Source organism: Anopheles marshallii, chromosome 2 (genome assembly GCF_943734725.1).
Source record: "Anopheles marshallii chromosome 2, idAnoMarsDA_429_01, whole genome shotgun sequence".
NCBI lineage: Eukaryota > Metazoa > Arthropoda > Insecta > Diptera > Culicidae > Anopheles > Anopheles marshallii.
Genome location: NC_071326.1, coordinates 41416793 through 41438392, shown reverse-complemented (window position 1 = coordinate 41438392; position 21600 = coordinate 41416793). Strand labels below are relative to the sequence as shown.

At 44.4% G+C, this 21600-nt stretch overlaps 1 protein-coding gene across 1 annotated transcript; it reads left to right on the top strand.

Annotated features, from left to right (window-relative positions):
- Positions 1–3550: 3550 nt before the first annotated feature.
- LOC128707934 (uncharacterized) lies at positions 3551–4003 on the top strand. Its single transcript, XM_053802892.1, has one exon. The coding sequence runs from the start codon at positions 3551–3553 to the stop codon at positions 4001–4003; it is 453 nt and encodes a 150-aa protein (XP_053658867.1).
- Positions 4004–21600: the final 17597 nt, after the last annotated feature.

Sequence of the window (21600 nt, the reverse complement as noted above, 5' to 3'; positions counted from 1 at the left end):
TTCTTGGCCGTTCGGTCGCACCGTTACGCGTGCCATGATGATAGTAAAGCACAGACATGCAGTAGTTTGCTTTAAATTGTTTTTAGGATGAAAACAATTTTGTTGCCACAATTAGACGGAAACAACGAGATAGCGGAGCGGCGGTTTTATCCATTTCCAAGTTTTTTCCTCTTTCAGCACCGAATCAGGCTGATATTTTAGTAGCAGGTTAAATAGTTACGGACTCTCGTAGAGAGTGTTTTAGGGAATACGGAGCACACAGGCACGGAAGCATTTTTATGAACCAAAAATGTCCCGACAAATATAGGAAAGGAGAAGGAGAATGGGTTGAAAACAAAATCGCTTACTACTAGCAAAACCATGGCAACTGCGGTGTGAAGTGAATAGTCGAATTGCGAGTGAAAGCAGTGAGATTGAGCAGCTGTCTCAGCAAGTGAGAAATTTGTGAAAGAGATTTTAATTTGATTAACCAAAAAAACCAAACAATACGGAAACAGTGCCATTTCAGTTCAAAAGGAAGGCACGTAAAAAGCAAACTTTCCAAAGACGTCCTACGGTAGCTCCATTGTTTTCCCCCCTCCCACCAGGTTTCCGTTTTCATCTTGTTATCATTTAATCAATGTAAAAAAAAAACAAACCAACAAACCATAGCGTAAAGGCTTTAAGAAACCACTCGTGTGAAACTGATAAATAGGTGAAACTGTGTATTAAATTATTATATTATTTTTGTTATTTGATAGAACCCTGTAGAGTCAGGAGCAAGGGGATGAATTACATCGCGTAGAATGTGGGGAGTTAGGTCAAGTCGATAAAAACCTGCCGGACACAGGTTGGATTAGAATGTTTAATTTCTTTTTCGTTTGTTTCGTTTTACATTCTGATCTCGTTGCAATTGTGTGTACATCGGACTGGCAATAAACAAGTTATGTATACACAATACAAAAATACACGATGAAAAGGACACATAAAAACGCCCTGAAAAGTATCGGGAGGGAATGAACGATGTGCTCGGGTCTTCGCACCCATTCCTAGCCCTTATGTATGTAGAGTTAGCACGTTTCATCATGCCTTTTGTGATAGGAGACATGCACTTGTTTTGTACAGCTTCCATCCACAGCCAGTGTAACCCCGTTGGCCGCTACTGCCAGGGGAATAATGTCCATTTGATGGCAACCGGTGCGAAGGATGGAAGATAGAAAGACAGCACATAACGCGAGAAAGTCGTGTGCCGTATTAATGATATTCATTCCACATTCTTTAATAATGATTTTGTATAGTTTGTTCATAATTCATGTAATCAAAAGATGGCCTGGGATATATAATTAATGATAATAAATCTGTATTCGCAATAATATTCACTGGGTGTTGTGTTGTTTGATTATCTTCCTAGAAGCCTTCTGGTCCCGAATGTGTGGAAGGACAATGGAGGAGCCGCTACAATGATGAGCTCTACAGGTTGTAAGGTGATCTCACTATCGTACATCGAATCAAACTAACCTGGTTACGATGGGTTGGTCACCCTAATGAGAATGACACCGGACAACTCAGCCCATAACATCCTAGCATTAGGTTAGGGCATGGACAGAGGAGGGACGGTAATCCCGAATCGAGATGGAGTTGATGCATCCACCAGAATGGTCTGAATAATAAATTTGCTGACGACGACGCTTGACCGGTTGAGCGGTTTACAGAACACCTGAAACATGCTAAGACCACCTGTTATTTTGTTTAACATATTGTTGCGGCACATTGGCGCTTATTCTACTGAACAATGAAACCGTTAAATTCGTTAATATTTTCGACATGTTGCAGTTCTGTTACTTACCGACATTTGAATTCAAATATTGATGCCATAAAGTTCGACATTATAGGATAGAGTGCCATAAAAATTCCAGGGGTAAGAAATCTCTGCCTATTTGGGCACACTTGCTGGTCGTGTTTATTTTTTATCACAAGAAAACAACACGAAGTAATAAAAGCATCAACAACTGATTTAACTTTTTTTTTAAACGAGAAAAAATGTTAAATAACTGCAATCAAAATGTTTGGATAACTTTTATCGTAAATCCGTGAACATGATAGCTGACTAGGTGATTTTAGCGCAAAGGGTAAAAGATTTTTGTAAACTTCCCACAGGGTTTGAAGCTACCCCTGACATAATTCTGACATAACACTATGGTCTGCGCGTAGTCATGAAGAGTAACAAAATAAAAATTAAACAGGTTATAATTTTTGTTCCCTTTACGATGGCAGTTTAAAACGGTGATTTGGGGGAAGTTTGGTGAAAGACAAAATAAAATTTATTTCAATATGTAGTACTCATTTATACTAGGGAATATTCGTAATAAAATTATCGAAGGTTAATAAAAGCATGCTTTAACAATGTTTTTTTTTCATTCAACATATTTATATAAATACTTAAAACATTTTTATGTTCTTAATTATATAATGCTCATCCTGAAATCATTGATAATACAAAAGTTAAGTGTTAAAAATTAAACCTATTCTTTATTTTATATAATGTTCATTAAAAGCTTTGTTTTTAACTGTTCGAACTACGGAAACAAAAATTAAAACATTTCCTTTAAATTTATTATTTTACCAATCCATGACCAACGCGAGCCCATAGTACAACGAATATGTCCAGGGTAGCTTCAAACCCTATGAGCGGGACTACAACAATCTTTTGCCAACCGTTCAGTATGTGGAGTCAGCGGTAGGGAAACTGGTAGTTGTGGGGTAGAAATTGTTCCTTGGGTGGTTAAATTAAGATGCGAAAGGCAGCCGAACGTCAAACGTAAACCGGAGAGCGAACGCACAGCACAGTCTTCTCGTGAAGTCGTCACAAGCAACAGAGGAAAAGAATTCCCTTGCTCAAAAGCAAACCCTACGACGCGTCGTTTAGTGAATTTCAAAAAAAAAAAAAAGCAGAAATCCAAGTAAACAACATTTACGACAGCAATCGAAAACGGTTTTTGAAACGTGCGTGAGCTTTGTGTGGATAAAACGGAAACAAACTGCATACGGGGAAGTGAAAGTTTCGGATGCGTTTTGCTTGAATACGCAGATCGCGGTGGAAAAGAAGCAGCACAAGCAACTCTCGCTGTATTAGTTTTCCCGTTAGTTTCGGTGGTCTTACTCTAGCGTACACGCCAGAAAACGGAAACCGAACTTGTGCGACACAACAATAACAACAGCAAGAAAAATACACCCGCTCGTACGTAAAATAATAACGCGGAGTACGGAATATTGATTTTTTCATCAGTGTGTGAAAAGCGTGGAAAAGCATAGCAGAAACGGGAAAGAAAAAAGAAACAAAATACGTCCCTATTTGAGTACGTGACTGCGAGCACACGGCACGAGTTTTCCGTTCCGACATAGACCACGTATTTGTGTTGTTTGGTGTAGTTGTGCGCGCGCGTGTGTTTGAGTGGTTTTACGAGAACGAATTTGCTGCAACAGCGCATTTGTTTGTGGAAAGTTGGTAAAAGCAACGGATTGAACTCACCTTTTCGACCGTGTGTCCACTTTCTCGCAAAATCACACCAAGATGGCTTTCATGATGCCGGTGATGAAGAACGAGTTCGATATCTACAAAGGGCGCCAGCGGCGGATATCGGAATGCTCGAACCAAAGCAACTGCCGGTCGCGCAAAGTGTCGGAAAGTTCCCGGTCGGACTGTCCCAGCCTATCCACCTCGCCCGGCAACGAAGGGTTCATGTCGGGCTCGCCGGCACACCGTAGCCACCCGATGTACATGTCCCATCTTGCCTCCCGGTCACAGTTCTCGCGCAATTCGTCCCGCACGTCGCAAAGCTCGCTGATCGCTTCGAGCCCTTCGAAGGCCAGCTCGGGCAGCAGTCCGCCGAAGGGTGCAACGGGACAGACAGTACCGGCGGCAGCCGCCGGAAGCCAGAGCAGCTTGAACAAGTTCCACTCCCGGCTGGTCGACAAGCTGCGAAAGTCGCTTCGCAAAAGCAAGTCGACCGATGGCCGGTCATGAGAGGGGAGCGGATGTGCTGACGCCGAAGAGGACGACGATCCCGAGCCGGATCCGGACGAAGACGACCACGACGACGATACCGGCGACGGGACGCATCGGCGTGGCAGTCGGTTTGGTAGGCGGCAGCTGGAACAGGACGAGGTTCGGGAAGCCAGTTCAGACAGTGTCCTGCATGTGCATCACCGGAAACCACCCCTACCAAGAACGACGACACGAGCATCAACGACGATAACAGTGATGGCGGGAAAGGTCCGTTCCAGACGGGGCACCTACAGCGCACCACGGTAACTTGTGCCGGGTGTCGTTTGGTACGCGTGTGCCCTACCGCAGCCTAATCCAGATCCGGTTGAGGAGGTGTGTTGAACCGATTTCACCCATTCAGAGAGAGAGAGAGAGCAACGAGAGACACATAAGACGAGTATGGATTATTAGTAACGTAATATTAAGCTACTTCTAGTATACTATAGACAAAAGCAGCAGCAGCAGTAGCATTAGACGAAGAAGGAGAGAAGCATTGCAAACAAAACAAAACAAACGGGTGCGCAGCATTAAACAAGGCAAACACGAACATATACACCACAATATAGTTGTTACATATGGGCTAGGCTAATACAAACATCTATCATCATCCCGCCCATTATATCATATACATTTGCGGGTGTCTCCTTCGCTTTCTACACAATGTGTGGAGCTTGGCATACGAACACGAATCAAAACTATTGATTTAATATGTTTTAAGTGTTGAGTGGACGTGGAAAAGGAATGATTTTCCGATTTTAGTAGATTTTAAGCCAGAAGAAATATTTATAAACGTATAATACGCTTGAATGCGTCCTCCCTGAATCCCCGTTTCGCTTTTTTCTCTATCTCTCTCTATTTTATTGTTCCTTTAGCTTTAGTTTCTGTTCGTAGAATTGCCGGGTCAGTTTGGTTGACCATGTTCCCTTTGCCTGGAAAATGAAATTAAATGTTGGGTTACATGAATCGTTGTAGTTTCGTTTCGATTCCATTTGGTACTCACACTCACTTGAAAGGAAAACGATGCCCACAGATCTGTGATACATGTTACTTCGGTACACATCGAAAAGCCTTTAACTGGAACCAACCGACACTGAGTGTAGCAGAAGGCCATTATGTATCGCACAGCAAGGAAACGGAGCAGGAGCAGTAGAAAAAGCATGTATCGGGGAGGAGGGGTAGTATGTTGTCACCAACATTAAACATCGATACACAACACCTTTGCACATCCATCTTTTGCTAAGCTCCTGATATCTGATCGTTTTAAGTTGAGTGGAATCACAACAACGAGGAGAACAACAAGCGCCAGATAAATAGCAAATGCTATTGCATTCATTTAGAAAATTGTTGCTTCAGCGTCTGTGGTTTGCGACATTTCCTTTCAACGGTTCCGTGTCCAAACATCAGAGATAGTTCCCTGTTTTATGTTTCTCCCCTTTAGAAAAATGCAGTTATTGTTTTCTAACGTAAAAAGTTTTGCTTTTCATACACAAAACATAAAACTGTGATTCAACAGGGCGGTGAAACAATGTGTTAATATCGAATTGTGAATGCTTTTTAACGTAGACGGGAAAAAGCAAGGAAAAACTTGCAGCTTCATGCTATAAGCGTATATATATATTTTACAAAAATCTAAACAAAAACTAATGGTAGAAAAATTATTCGCCACATCAGGCCCGATTGGTTTTGTTATGAAGAATTGGAATTTACAAAATCGAAAAGACACATTATTTATAGTGCTTGTTAAACATGATGTAATTTGTGACATTGGGAAGATGTTCGTTTAACAATTTTGGAATATTAATGCCCCACTGGAAGGAAAAACTCACAGAAAGAGAGAGAGAGAGATGAAAAGAAAAAAAAAGTGCAGTGAAAGATAAAGAATTCTAAAAAATCACGTAGATGGTAGTGAGATAACAGTTTTTGGTACTTGCAAGCAAAAGAAGCATAAAGCTATATTTATGTAGATTACACACAAAAAACATAACGAAGAATACGGTTTTACGCTTATCACGAATGACAACTAAACATAGGTATAACAGCCCGAAATCGCCAATTTGCAAATACAGAATACTTAAGGTACGCACCATTCTGCGCATTAGGAACGTTGGTTCTTTTTCTGCCTATTTGTCACTCCGCTGATAACGGTGGTTGTGGCAGTAAAGGCGCATTTCCTATTGGCCTTCAGGGTCAGCTCCTCACTAAGCGATTGTACGTACAGGTCTCATTTGGACTACAACTTTGAACTCGATGTTGCAACGCCCAAAGCTGTTGTGTGCACTTTCTTTCACAGGAAGTTCGCGGGTGTACAGAATACTGGATACTTCGAGTCTTCGATTACATTAACGTGACTCGATGCTGAAAGTGATCTTTTACTCCGTGAGAATCTATTGGGTATCTTTCCCATGGGTTGGATGAGATCATTGATATTCCTAATATCTCCCCAAAATTGGCTTTTTCCTCCAGTGGTAATTAAAGCAAGCAAAACACACATCATACACAGCCGTGTCAGTTGACTTAAGTTGGAAGGGGTTAGACATATAAGTAACATACGCTTCACATCCACTCATTTTCGATCGTATAAGACTGCTGCTGACTTTTACCATCTTCAAATATCCTCGTTATAGCTCTCACTTTTGTTAAATGCTTTAGCGGTTCCCCATCGGAACGACCAAGACAACACGTAGGTATAAGGTTAGAGGAATCACTGATAAGGCAGCGTTTTAGTAGCATTGGTCTTGGAACCTCTTCTTTCAATTTCATCGCATTCTGAAGATGACCAAGTTGAATACTTAGACCACCATACGCGGTGTTATTCAGTCATGATGCCATTGGCACCCGGACACCGGGACACTTAATTGAGCGTGATCGGTAAATAAATAGTGTTTAAAAAACGCGTCAACCAGAATGAACAAACCAGGTGCACAGGAGCAGAAACAAAAACAGAAATAAAACGCGAACCTTACCGGCCTTTAGTTATAGAAAATGGAAAAAAAACTAGAAAAAAAACCCACTCACACACACGATAGACACATTCCATTTTTGCCAAATTCTAGGTCACACGTGTGCAGCGGACAGGCATAAAATATAATTTGGCATACCGTCACGAACCATCGGGATGGTGGGATAAATTATACCGGTAACCTATAGCTGATATATTGCTCCCGTGTTGGCGTAAACCTTATCTACCTTACTATCCCTATCTACATTATCGCAACCAAAAAGGTATAATATGCGAATAATATGCCGAAAAAACGGCAAACACACTATCAAAAAAAAACAACAACATAATCAACCGAATCGCGTACCATTGTATAAGCCATATACTTATATATATATATACATATTAAGCCAATAAAAATGGAACCATAGTTCCGCCATTTGTAAACCAACACAAAGCATCTATCCGCCGGTTGGTGGCAAATGTTTCTCCATTATCGGTTTTTGAAAGAAAAGTGGAAACGTTCGCTTCTTTCTTCACATCATCTTCGGGAAGGTTTTTGTGTTCCAATCGTTGAAACGTTAAATTCTTTGCCGTGTACGTCAATTGGGTTAAATTTAGTAACATCGGTAAAAATACGAGCAAGATGCATCGGCGGGCGGGAGATGCGAGGACCACCCCCGGTTGTGGTCGGGGGTTTGTTTGTGCGAAAAAATCCCGATTTCGTACGTTTGGCGTTGCAAATATCCGTCCAACCAGGCAACCCCGGGTGTGGTGGCACAGCTCGCTCGAAGATGGTGTTGTGTGCCGGGCAGCAGATTTCGGCCCGGTGGTCACTTGCATTTCGCGACACGGTGCACGATTCTTTCCTTTTTCTCACTCTCTGCTTAACTAGAAAGACCAAACATGTGCAGATCGTAAATCACCGTTGCAAATTCCTGTGCTACTGCTGCAGCACCGCCTACACCCGCACCCTTTCCGATTACTCGCGGAAAATAATTCGATCGGCCAGAAGCGTGTTCAGTAATTCGTCTCCGCACGAGCAGAGGACGGAATTCGGCGAGGAATGGAAAGGATGTGGTCATCAAAACCATTCGCCCGGTTACATTCAAATACAAACCCCTTCACCATCGTCAGGTCTGGGTTTGGGTTGAATTTTTTAATGCTTATTTTTAGACCATGTTTTTCTGCACCGAACGGACCATTGAATACACGTTTCGTGTCCTCCCGCCATCACAGACATGGCTCGATAAACCTCACAACTATTCCTACTTCCGCCCGGTGTCGCCAGTCTGTTTTAACTGCAAATGTTGATCGTTTGCTAGAGGAGGTAAATATTTTGCTCATTAAATCTAAACTACAAAGTAATGGAATTTTAATTAGATCGCTTACATTTTGCGCGACATTCAATGTTGGTGAGTTCTCAAGCGTTCGCACGGAGCCAAAGATTTGTGTTGGTGAAATTGTCATTCAAATATGGTGGATATTATACTGTTCACGTTCCAGACGTTCTGTTGGTGTAAATGATTTCGGATTCTGTGCTTCACAGCCAACGTCAATCGGGTGACCTCACTTTGGTAGTGGAACACCGAGAAGAATAGACAGTGTGCTGTACAGGCTTGTCAATTTGCAGATGCATGCCCTCATTTACTACTGACAATACACTCAGACAAACACTCACACATTGGACACTGTAAGGAAAAACCCATCTTCGTTACTATCGCCGCCATTGCAGTGATATTAAGAATTTGTTAAACCTTCGCGCCAAGATGGCGGCATGTGTATCTAAACGCTGCAAAAAACAAAGGAATATTAGAACAGGATTTGCTGTTGAAACCAGACGAGCCCCTCTTTAACGGCCGCTCGCAATCGAATGTAGTCAGCGGTCGTACACTAACCGGTTTTTGCTTGGGGCGGTTGAAGTTGAATGGCCGAAGACGGACAAGAAGTAAAGTTTCCATGCGTATGTAGGTTGAAGCTACGACCAACCGGTAACGAAATAAACAACGAAACAACGTTTCACTGTACAGCATTGCAGCCAATGGATAAATTAAAGATGCAAAATAGTTGCTGATTATTAAAAACTTGCCACAGATGGAGCCGGACTATCCTTTTCCGGTTACGTTTCCAGCACAACAATACCCAGCACCATCTGACATTTGCAAACCCCGTCCAACATTCGCCTACTTCCACCGGCTTTTTGGAAGAAGACCTTTGTCTCTCGGTTCTCTCGGTAGCTGATTCACCTTAGCAATGGGTTTAGAGCATCATCACAGTAGCGAGTGTGTGCAACAGGTGGAAAATTATGCGTACACAGTGTGTCAGCAGCATTCCGGCTGGAGCGCTTTGGTAACGAGCTTGAAAGGATACTACTGTGTGAGGGCAAATATTTATAATATCGGCGTGTTAGTGAGATTTTTGCTCCTGTCTATTAACATATGTAGCTTACTACGTTTTTAATGTTCATTATCATATGTGTTAGTTTGTACTTCGTTTATCTCTGTTTGGTTGTTAACAAATCTTCGTTTTGATGTGATTTACAGAAAAATGTATTTTGACACTGAAAACATTTAATTATCACTATGCGGGGGTAAGAATTTAGACACACCGCCTGCTTTTACCACATGAAACAATTAACATCATTCACACCCATTCCAATCTCATCGCATCTGTTTTCAGCACGTGCGCGTGGTTGTTTACAAAGTGTGACCATTTTGTCCCATTGCCACGGGAAGATACAATTCTGCGCTGTTCTAGAAACAAATGTGCATCAGAATGCTGTTGTCGATATTTTTAGGTTATATTATTATTAGAATACCTGTCTTCAAAGTTAAAAAAAAAAACAGTAGAAAACCAGTTGTTATTGTATGGGAAAAGGTGCGAGAAGTTTGCATGATAATAATCCATCCGATGTCAGCGCACTGTCACTCGCCTTTTGACCGGCAAATGTAACAGACAGGTGTATTGTTTCTTTCGCCGTACTAATTATAGCCTGTGCCTAACATGATTGGCACTATAGCACGCATTCTTGATGGATGGATGTACTAATACATCCACTAAGGCACGCTAGCCGGCGTTGTGCAGTAGCCGAGCCATCTCGCTCTCCGTTATCGTTACACTGCGAGTGGACGTAAGCAAAACCGAAACCGATCATTCTCACACCACGTGCACCGGTTGGTCTCCTCGAAATAATGACCAGAGTTTAGGCAGGGGGCCCTTCGACTGTAAACACCGAAGGGAAACACGGTATTGAACAGGCAGGTGAATCATTGGGGAAGCTTCTCCAAGCGAACTTCAGGTGAATCCACACTCAGGTACCGGCACACAACGTATTTTTAAAATCAGCTAAAAAGAAGATACACCGTGTGGGGGAGAGCAAGAGTGAAGGGTCGTAGTAAAACACAAGCTCAACACGGCATTTGAAGCTTCGGTGGAAAATTCCATACTCCATGCCGCTGGGGATGCAAAATATTCCACTAGCAACGTGGACGATTTGCTTATTACTGCGCTCGGAGCTATATGCCGTTTACTGTAATTTCCTTTTCTTTATCTTTCAGAAACCTCCTTTGGAATGGAATAATTCTAATCGTTTTTCGAATTCTATTTAAAGATGTATGAACCTATGAGCGCACCTACGTGCCCTATAATTGAGTAACAGTGCGGCCCCATAAATTAAATGTGTTCCACCTGGTGGCACTTGGGCGCGTAGGTGGATAGTGTGTGGGCATTGTTTTTTTCCTCATTACAAACCCAGCAGCACCTAGAGCAAACGCCCATAATGAAGTGAAGCAGGCAACGGTGGTAATGGCGCCACTAACAGCGGGCCGAAGGGCATATGGGTGGTGGTGTCTGCATGACATTGCAACGCATGCAACGTATGCAACACACTTTGTTACTATTTTTAGCAGCCAGAAACCCCCAAGAAATCTCACACCAACCACCCAACCTTCTCGGTCGGGGCGTTCGTATGCCGTTTCTGCCCTATTGAAGATGAGATGAGATGGGGGTTGGTGTACCGGTCAAGACGTCGCCACCATAACGGTGCCAACCGACCTCGAACGTGCATCATCTGGAGGCGCAACGAAACGCAATGCTCGGTTTTACGTGCGTTTGGAGTGCAGCAATCAAAAAAACGTTAGCACGCACATGAACATACCAGCGTTTCGAGTTGCGGATGTGTGTCAGTGGGTAAAACGGAATTGGAAAGATGACCCTGGATCTGATGGAACGTGACATTCTACGCAGTACGCTAGCGTTGGCTCGGTAGGCTGTCTGGTGGACAGCACCGTTTGTCATTTGAATCCACGAAATGATATGGCTGTGGTGATAGATAATACACATTAGCTGTGACACTAGATCTCGTACCAGACAAACGGTTACTTGATTCGTTTGGTAACACGGGGAGTTTGAAGGCTAAAGGGAACAACTTAAAAAATCCCTACACAAGCAAGACTGATAACGACCCAACCTGATTTGTACATATTTTAAATTGGTTATAGCATAGAGTAAACACGTCTGTTGAATGGCTGGTGTTTACAATAACGGTGAACATATCTGGATGATAAAACCAGTATCGCACAGCAGTTCAACGAATTTCGTGCCAAATCCAGCGTTGTCAAACGATTATTTTTTTTTTTCAATATCTACTGAACGATCTGAGATATTCGATATCATTTCAAAAATATGACCATCTCATAGAAGTCTGCTCAGTCTAGATCGTTGGAAAATACGATACGAGCTTAGTCATCTCAAAGATCTCATCATCCAAAGGCCCTCCTCAATTCCTCCAGGGCTCAAACATTTCTTCGTCATCGTTGGAAAATACGATGAGCTTACCCATCACAAAGATCTCATCATTATAAAGGATCTTTTAGAGTCCTTCCCTTTTTTAAGGGCCTAACAATTCCTTAAATCTTTCTCTATAAGGCGGTATAAACGATTTTTCTGAGCGTTTCTAGCTTTTTAACCTAACTAAAGATTGTATTTTTCAAAGAGTCATTTGAATTTTCCTTCTCCCGGAAAAAGCCCTACACGTATATGACAGAAATGTTAATATGACTCTGTTACCGATGTAGTATCTTAAGTTTTCCTGAAAGGTTCTGTGTACCCTTGTATTCATATTCTGACCAGTACTCGTCGTGCAGAGTGACGATAGGCACAAGCACACAGCCAAGGTCAGACCCAGGCTCTGCCTCGGATATTAACGAACTTTGGAAATTACATTAATTTATCTGCTGCTCTATACATCAATATAACGATTACGCTATCACAACTTAACTTTGGCCGTCCATTTGATTGTCTTCGGAGATGAATCAATATCAATGCTAAGTGAAGTATGAAGACATGTTCAAGGGCATTCAGGGAAATTTGGGAAAAATCTGACAACCGGAGAATGTTTGACACCTCTGGCAGGTCGTTAAATGTAAATTAAACAAGTAAACAAGTGAGCAAACACTTTGAACGAAAAAAAGGGTAAAGGAATACCGATCAACCATCGATCGAGCTTTGATCTGAGATAACACTTTCAATTTACAAGTTCCATCGGAAGTGTGGCTCGTGTCCACCCGGTGCGTTTACTGGCCATTGTCAACAAAACCCGCCAACAAGGCCAGTAAAACTTCCGATATTCGCCCCCCCTGCTGCTCCGATAAGATCGACACCAAGATAGGGAACCCCGAGACATACACGGTAGGAATGTCGCACTTCCAGCGCATCCAGCAGCTTCGACCTTCACCATCAACGGTAATTGTTTACAGTTTTATTTTTAAGATCTTCATCCCCATGAATGGAACATTCCGTACGGCTTATCTTTGCCGTGCAGCTCCGTCCATATCACGCACTGGAAGTTGTTTACATTCCACCAGCATGAGCATACGGTCATTACGACCTCGTATTGAGCCTCACTGTACTCGCGCACGTGATGTACCGTGGGTTTGTTTATTTACGGCAATATAACTGCAGCATCCCACCGAACCGTGGAATCGATGAATCAACCGGATTGATGCACTGGGCCCGAACGTTCTAGACGGTTGAAGATCGCCGGCCCAAAGACCCGCATGGGTGGAAAGATTTCCGAATGACGCGCGGACGAGGGCACGTCTCGAGATGTTTTGCGTATCATTTCCATGCCATACGTCGGGTCAGCTCAATTGATCACAATTGATATCGTTTATGTTGCCATTATTGCTGGAAGCAAACACGGCCGCGATGGCGTTGTAGCCGTTTCCGTCCAATCGTCCACATAATCCAAGCACCCCAACGTTCGGGATGGCACTACGTCATGCGAGCAGGGGGAAAGGGCATGGTTCACTTTAATTTGTGGCCATTTGCGTTCCGTGACATCTACCCCACGGTTGCACGCATTGTGTGTCCGGGGGTTGGCGCGGGGACCCGTTTCGGTTGTTTCTTTTTTTTGCAATCACTACGCGAAAGGCGGGCAGGATGGAGGATCGTTTCGCTTCAATTAAACCCGCGCGCAGATGCGTATAGATCAATCGATGAAGCAACGATCGATCGGCGTCAATTGCTGTGTCGCCACACAATCTGCTGATTGAAACTGGTTTCGGCGAAAGTAGTCAACCGTTACGGCGCGTTTGCCATTGAGCTTGAAATGGTCGATCCGGGCTGCTACGGAACACATCCAGCAGATGGGTAGATCGGGTGGAAGGCGAGCAGTTCACTGCGTTTGCAATGTATTGCGTAGTAGGCCGGCGGGTGTGCAAATCAATGACGACGTTTGGTCCATTAATAAAAGCACTGGAGAAACGATTTGTTGATTCACGAAATGTCGGAAATGTCGTTGGACGGATGGTAGTATAAATCAAGCCGTGCTGAAGTGTGGCCCTTATCAGTACAGCCGAAGCATACAAGTCAAATAAATCATAAGCCGCAGTTCAAAGGATTTATTCGAAGCTTATTGCAGTGCCTTATCGTGTGCTCACCGAGGGGTACGAAGAAATTGGTGCAAGATTAGCAATTTTTGAAATACGACCTCAGTGAGACAACAATACTTGTGTAATATTAAACAGTCCCCTGTTTCTCGATAATCTTTTATTTATCCTCCTAGCGTTCACGCCTATTGTCCATTTCCAATTGATTCCCTTCTTTGTCAAAGTTGTCTTTTCTCGGCCTAAGTTAGACTTAAGCATTAGGTTTGGGTTAGTTACATAAGTGCAAATTTGTTAAGCCGTTTTGGCAAACAATATGAAGTAAATAATAATAATAATTTATCGTACAGGCAGTCCCCAAGATACGCGGTTCCTCTTATTCGGAAATTGGCGGTTTTTGGACATTTGACGGCTGAGTTAATTTATAGTACAAAATCTAAGATTACTTACTTACTTATCTGGCACTACAACCACTTCGCGGTCTTCCCCTGCTGCAGGAGGCCTCTAAACTGCTCGCGGTCGAGCGCCTTCGTCTGCCAATCCATTATCCCGGCCTTTCTGGCGGATGCATCAACGTCATCACTCCATCTCAATTTGGGCCTACCACGCCTCCTCAGTCCATGTGGATGATTTAAAAGGACTTTACGGGCTGGGTCGTCCGGTGTCATTCTCATGACGTGACTAGCCAACCGGAGCCTGGCGAGTCTAATCCACTGTACGACAGTAAGTTCGCCATACAGCTCATAGGAGCTCGTCATTGTAGCGGCTCCACCATTGTCTTTCCTAACATACGGGGCCAAAGATCCTTCTGAACATCTTCCTCTCGACACGGATAAGAGAATATCGTTAGTTTTGGACAAAGTCCATGTCTCAGAGGTGTATGTGAGAACATCAATCATCAATTTTGCCATCAACTTGGTTTTTGTCTCGTTAATCTCCGACCCAAGGTTTGCTGCCGCCTGCTCAATCCTTTAGTAAGCATCCGCTACGTAGGAGAGCCTTAAACCAACGATGTCTATGTCATCAGCGTATGCCAAGATCTGGATAGACGTATAGAAGATGGTCCACCTCCGTGTCCATTCCTATTACTGATGCCCTATCGCATCACACGGGAACTCCTGAAAGTCCCGTGCATTTCCATACAACTCCTGCCATTCCCGGAACTCCCGAGACGACGTCATCCATTCGACATTGACACTTGAGCGCACATTTCTTATCAACGCCTATCATCATAATGACTGAAGATTGCATCATGATTGTGTATTGTTTTGCGAGTATGTCATCCAAGATGACAACTCGGAGATGTTCTTTGTTTGGCACTTTAAGACTTGTGATACCGTTGTTTGGTTAGTCGTGCATCTTGCTTTACGGCCTGGGGTAAACTTCAAACCCTGTGCCAGTCGCATCGCCTTGTGATTCATTGTGTCTACAATCTATATTTGTTGAATGAGTTATTGTCATTCTATTCGCAACGATGGACACAGCACAAAGCACTGATTTCGAGCGTCCACTCGACGTTTGATACAAATCCGTACCAAGCTCTTCGTAGCTCGATTGTATCGCTGGTAATTTTCCATGTATACTTGCGGTACGGACACATCGAGTCGTTAGGCCACAAAACGGCGTCATGCGAGTCTGGCCGATTGAAATCCAGAAAAATCCGGTACGGGTCGCGCACCCGTACCCGTGCACCTTTTCGCATCCAACGCTCGATGCCGATGCAATTAATTCGCTTCCAGCTCGGTGGAAAACGGAAGGATGGTTGATGGTGGTGTGGAGCAAATAAACCCGCGACCCGTGCAAACGTGCAACCAGTAAAGCCTCCGATTACACGGATCGTGTAATGTTATGAAATATTTCCACCTCCGCCCGTAACGGCGACCCACCCCACCCAGGGAGCGCCAGAAAGTCACCTCTTGCTCTTCTACCGTTGTTAGAGATCGGTCCCCACAGTCCGGCACAACTACCTGGGGCCGTAGGTAACCGCCGTCACACACGGGCGTCATAAACGTGTCTACCGTGAGTGAGCACGGGATGGACGGATCGGCAACCCGGTTTTGCACGAGCGTCCAATATCGAAGGGCCAACAGGGAATTCACCGCACCCGGCGTGCTACAAGCTGAGGTTGCATTTCGCTTTTTCTACACCCCCGCTTCTCCCCTTTATCACAGTCAAACCCCCCTTCCTTTCCCTGGCGAGAGATCAAGTGACGGGCTGAAACAGTTTCGCTTGGTGTTGTTCTTTTTTTTTTACTGAACCGGTTCGATGGGCAAAGAGTGTTTGCTAAGCACTCACCGGCACCGGAATATTGCACCGTTGTAAAATGGTGGAACACCGCACCCGATAAGGCGATCGTTCTGTGGCACACACATACACACGGGGTTTGCCCTCGATGTCGCCAAAACGGGAGCGACGGTGGTTATGGAAAATTTCCACTATTACGGTAAGAGTTAAAACCCTTGGCGTTAAGTTTACGCCGCAGAAGATTTGTGTTCCCGTTCGCCGATACATACTTTAACCTGTCCATTATAAACGAACAGCGCTGCCATTGTGTTGAGCAGCGCGGTTACTAGTAGTGCGACATTTGTAAGGTTCGCCAAAAGCCTTACAAAGGCTCACAAAAAGCGGCTGACTTTAGCTCCGCTTATCTTACGCAACAAAACGGTCGTTGAATTCGTGTTATTCGGCCAGTAGTAAGTGCCACTGCACTTGCGTCAGAGTATTTTTGCTTCCTGCTTTAACCCCCTCCACTACTCCTTTGCTGTGACTTGCATATAGCGCACTAAGAGCAGCGCAAGAGTCATCACAGATCGATGACTGGTCGGCATACAAATGCACTACTGACCGGCGTTGCGAAAAAGAAAAAAACCGGTTCTAGCCAGTTACGCGAACTCCACCGGGGGAGGGACGCTTTGATAGCGTTCTTCTCCGATACGGAACCGAACGAGAATTCTGCACAAAAGGAATGGAATTCCCCTGTAGCCGATAATGCCTTGACCCCTTCCGTGGGTGTGCGGCAGGCGAACCGGTTTAGCAGATACTACAAACATTACGGAATTGACAGGATGCCGTGTCGTTGGACAAAGCAGATACTCGAAAAAATCCACTTGGAACCGGTTTCGACCAGGATGCCTCCCCGTTGGGATTAAGTTTTAGTATACCGCACTATAAGTGGATCCGCCATGTGGAGATAATGGTTTCTGAGTGATCCTTAAGATCACCCCCGATGCCGACCAGCACGATTGTTTGGAAAATGATTCTACTGCTGGAAATATTGTGCAATCGTTCGTGGAACCATTCGAACGCCTCTACTGCGCGGCAAACACGATTAGGGCAAATAAAGTGCAGTGTCAACATGGTGCGGTGCAAACAGAGGCCACAAGATGACGCGCAATGGACACCGTCTTGTTGCGCAATCGTGATGATGGTCACTTCACTTTTGTGCAGGTATTCGAGGAGTTTAGGCAGCTGATGCAAAACCGTTTGCCCTGTTGCGTCACGCTTGTCCAAGACTGGAGATTGGTGGCAGGATTCCCGATACTTTGGAAGCACACCGGTCATATTAGCTCCCTTCCAATGGAAAGGTGCCCGGAAGTGTCCATCCGTTCCTTACGCTGACCGGTAAAACGTCGGAATAAATGCGCCATGTCAGCAATCAGGAAGAACCCAATAAATATCGCTGGAAAGACAACGAATAAAGTTGGTGGAAGGAAAAGAAAAACCTTCGCTATGGAATGAGGAATTCCCACCACCTCTCTCTCCCCACACTACCACGCTTGGTTGTTGCCTTGAAAGGAAAGGTACCGGCGCGCGAAAGGTTTCATCTCGTGCTCGCATAAACTTCCGCCATTTCATAAATATTTACACCGATCCGTGACACGTTGAGGAGACATTTTAATTGCACCCATTCGGTGCGGTGCGGTGCGTGGGCCATTCGGTCACGTGGGCGGCGGCCACAGTTTGTCTTTCCGCTTGATCGGTAACGGTTTGATATGGAGGGGGGAGGTTGGGGGGTCCGTGTGGGCCCCTCGTATCTGCCGGGTTGTCGTCCTTGACTCGTGAGAATTTTACATGCACACTCGCGCGCGCATACAAGCGGTGGATGGTCACCACAGTGAGTGTATCGATGCGCGGCTTCGATCGACTGGCGCCGGCTCGATCCGAGACTGTGACGGACAATGGCGGATAGTGCACTGGGTTTGGAGTGGTGGGTTGCGGGACGACGGAGGAAGGTTGTCTCAGTTTTTTTTTTTGTTTGTTTGTCGATGATATTCAAGCGCATGGTTGGGTGTGTTCTGCAATCAACGCGGCACCGTGGTCGCGCTCCGAGCTAATCTAATGCATGATCACGTACGTACTGCATACGATCGTTTGATCGTCCACGCTCTGTTGGTAGCGGACTGGATTGTGTAGTACGAACAGTTCATTTATTTCGAGAATATTAAAGCTTAGCAGCGGTGTGATTTTCCGGACGTCGCAAACCCAACAAACTTGGTCGAAAAACATCAGTAATTTGTATCACATCCTGTTTTCATCTATTTTCAGATAACTTAGGATGTTCTTGTTGTGTTGCGATAGTTTGGCAGCCATTGTATCACACGCGGTCAAGAGGCCCAATCCTTTTTCTTGTTTAAGTTCGTTAAATCTTCCTCTATTTAATTGGTAACACTTGGAACTCAAATATCTTTTTTAGAGTCATATTGAAACCTCATAAAAGCATAACATCTATCGGACACTAAGTGAAAATAAAATAGTTTAAGTACTCGCTGTAAGTTAGGATAAACCGATGTAGGATATATTCTTTCGCAGATCGTTATTAGACACCCACTTTTAGATGCACCCACCTTAAGAGGAGGTCAGTTTGCTTCGTTCACTACTACTCCCCTCCCCCCACACGAGTAGACATCTCCGGCTGACGCCAATCAATCAATCGTCATAGTGCTGCTCGATTAATCCAACGATTGGCAACGAGAGCTTTTTTTTTGCGCAAATGCGGAACAATTACGCACGCCCAACCATCTAGCCGAAGAATACGATTAAAAACCAGCACAGTTTCATGGGGTGTACTAACTGGTGACTTAACTTAAACCTCTCGTTTTGCCGCGAGGTGTGACCACGGTTACGTTATCACCCAGCTTGTACCCGACGGGACCATAAGCTCTCCAATCGGCCAATACCATTGTTTTTGGTCACCGTACCTCTGTTCCTCTCGTAACCCGTGCTACCGGTACTGGTACTGGCTGTTGTTAAACATGTCTAAAAATATCCACCTAAACCGTTTTTCGCTGGCCACTAATGTCAGCCATCAATTACTGTGTCGTGTGTTGTGATGTGTGTCGTGATGAAGCAGGTGGGACGGTTCGGTTCTGGTGGCCGATGGGGGGGAGGTTGTGTGCTTTGCTGCCTTTATTTTGCCACATCTCTCGTGTGACATTTCCGCGGGTGTGTGTGTGTGTGTGTGTGGCAAGGGCCAGGACGTGCCGTATGTAAAAATAATCACCAGCTTGCCCGATGGTACGGACACCGTGGCGACACAGGATCCTCAGCTTTGAAGCAAGCTCGGACACGGAGGACGATGGACGTGAGACGATCTTTCGATGGGTTTGTTGACTTTGCGGGCACAATGGATACGGTAAAGGAACTGTCCGAGGGAGAAGGAAACTGGCCGTGCTACGGATTGACGTCGCTGCAGCAGGAATGTGTCTGCCGCACGGTGATCTTCGCACGGTCGGATGTTTTGTTACGAGCTGTAGAATAATTTACATCGTAAAACCAATTCTTGTTTTAGTCGACCGCTTTAACGATCGTTCCAAAGGGACAATGCGCGATAGCGGCGTAAGGGTCAGGGAGTCAGGCAGTCCACTGCAAGCCCTCGGACAAACAAAACACACTAACACGAAAACGCAAGGCTATACATGGACATCCATAAAAGTTAAGTAGATCGTTCTCTGGAGATCATTGTCCACTGTTTACCTTGCAGCATTCCTTTACTAACAACAGTAGTATATAAAACTACTCTTTTTTCTTCTTGTCTATCGCATTTAGGTCAATGTAAAGGCAATGCATCTGGATTGATGCACTTGTTCCGTGATCGTTATTCCAATGTCAGAGTTTTTGCACCTTTTTCTGCCCATTAATCTCACCCGTTTTCCCTGAGACCGGAACAATGTGTAAATAACGGAGCCCTGTCATCGCTGGGGTCGTGTTAAGAAAAAAAAGAAGAAACGAACTAGGATATAAAGGCAATGTGTCTCATGTGATGTGATATAACATCGGTCACACGAGAAGCTATCGTGCAAGCACGCACGAGCCGCACCGTATGTTTTACTGCAAACATAGCAACGATCATGTGCAAACCAAACCCCCGCTGCTAGAACAGTTTGTTCTCATCTCTGGTATGTGTTTGTAGCACGGTTAACTTGACATTGGAACCAGGCACAAATCCCGGCTAGGCAAAATAGCTTTGTTTACAACGAAATACCACACGTCTTCCCACGCTTCGGACACTCCCGCATCGACGTCCGTGGTGGACCAGGGATTTAAAAATACATCGGCGAACTCACGCACGATCGTCCGGCAGCAGGCAATATTGTTTGGTGGTGGCGATCTAAATATCGTCGCTGATCGTTGGAATCACGTTTCGCGGTGAGTAGAGTCAGCGAAGCAGACAGGTCGATCACTTACGTTACACCGTTGGTATAACCAGATTAAGTCGGATTTTACCAGACATCAGAAAGGGATCGTACTTTGTGGGATGCTGCGCCAACTGTTTCAAGATTCCGCGTCAATACTCACCCACATGCATGAGAGCGTTTGAGCAGGTTGCAAACGAATATAGAAATAAATAAGTATCGTGGGTGTACGGTGTTAGTCAGCGCTCATCGTAGTTCTTGCTTTCTAGACCTTTAAGGTATTCGCGCATCAGTGGATAAGGTTGTAGCAAACATCCAAGGAACTCTCCTGTCGTCGCAACCTAACCTGACGAAAGATAGCGTGATATGAATTCTTCCTACTATTCGTCTTTTCTGAATTTCCTTTCCTACAAAACCAGACATGCTTTTCTACACTCGATTGACGTTAATCCGGCACTGTTAATTTCTGAGTCGTGCGTCAACGCATACGCCAAATGACTGTTGTAATTCATTCGCATCCAAATAAGGACTGAAACACGGTAATTTCCAATCGACCACAAATAACGAAGCGGAACTCTTACGTTGATTTGTGCATCGCATTTATTTGAGCCTCGCACGTTCCGAAATACGTTGGTGTTGCTGTTATTGCTGGTTGATCTTATATTATCGATAGGACCGAATAGTATAACATAAACAGAATGCAAAGGAATTGTAGTGTAAATGGTTAAGATTTTCTCCAATTTTTCAATTGCAAACCATAAATGAGATGAAATTGGGAAGGAAATAGATGATTCAAGAGTGTCACCCAAATTAGTAATGTGCGTTTGAGTCCTGTGAAATCCTTTTGTCCCTCGAAACATTATTTTTGTCATCGTGTTTAGCGTCCAATTTAAATAATTGCGCTATGTCGACTTTGTGGATGATATCGCATGTCGACTTCGATACACACGTCGATATATACACCTTGCCTTTATTCAACTGACATTCGAAACGTCATAATCAAATTTTCGTGTGACGTTTGGCTGGGGCTTGCATTCCGGGTCGAATTAAAAAGTAAAAAACGTGTTATAAAAACCCTTTTTATCACTGTTACACTTAACTAAACCCATCGTAAAAAGA

Excerpts from the sequence above, each read along its gene's own strand:
- LOC128707934 (XM_053802892.1), top strand. The coding sequence starts at position 3,551 with ATGGCTTTCATGATGCCGGTGATGAAGAACGAGTTCGATATCTACAAA.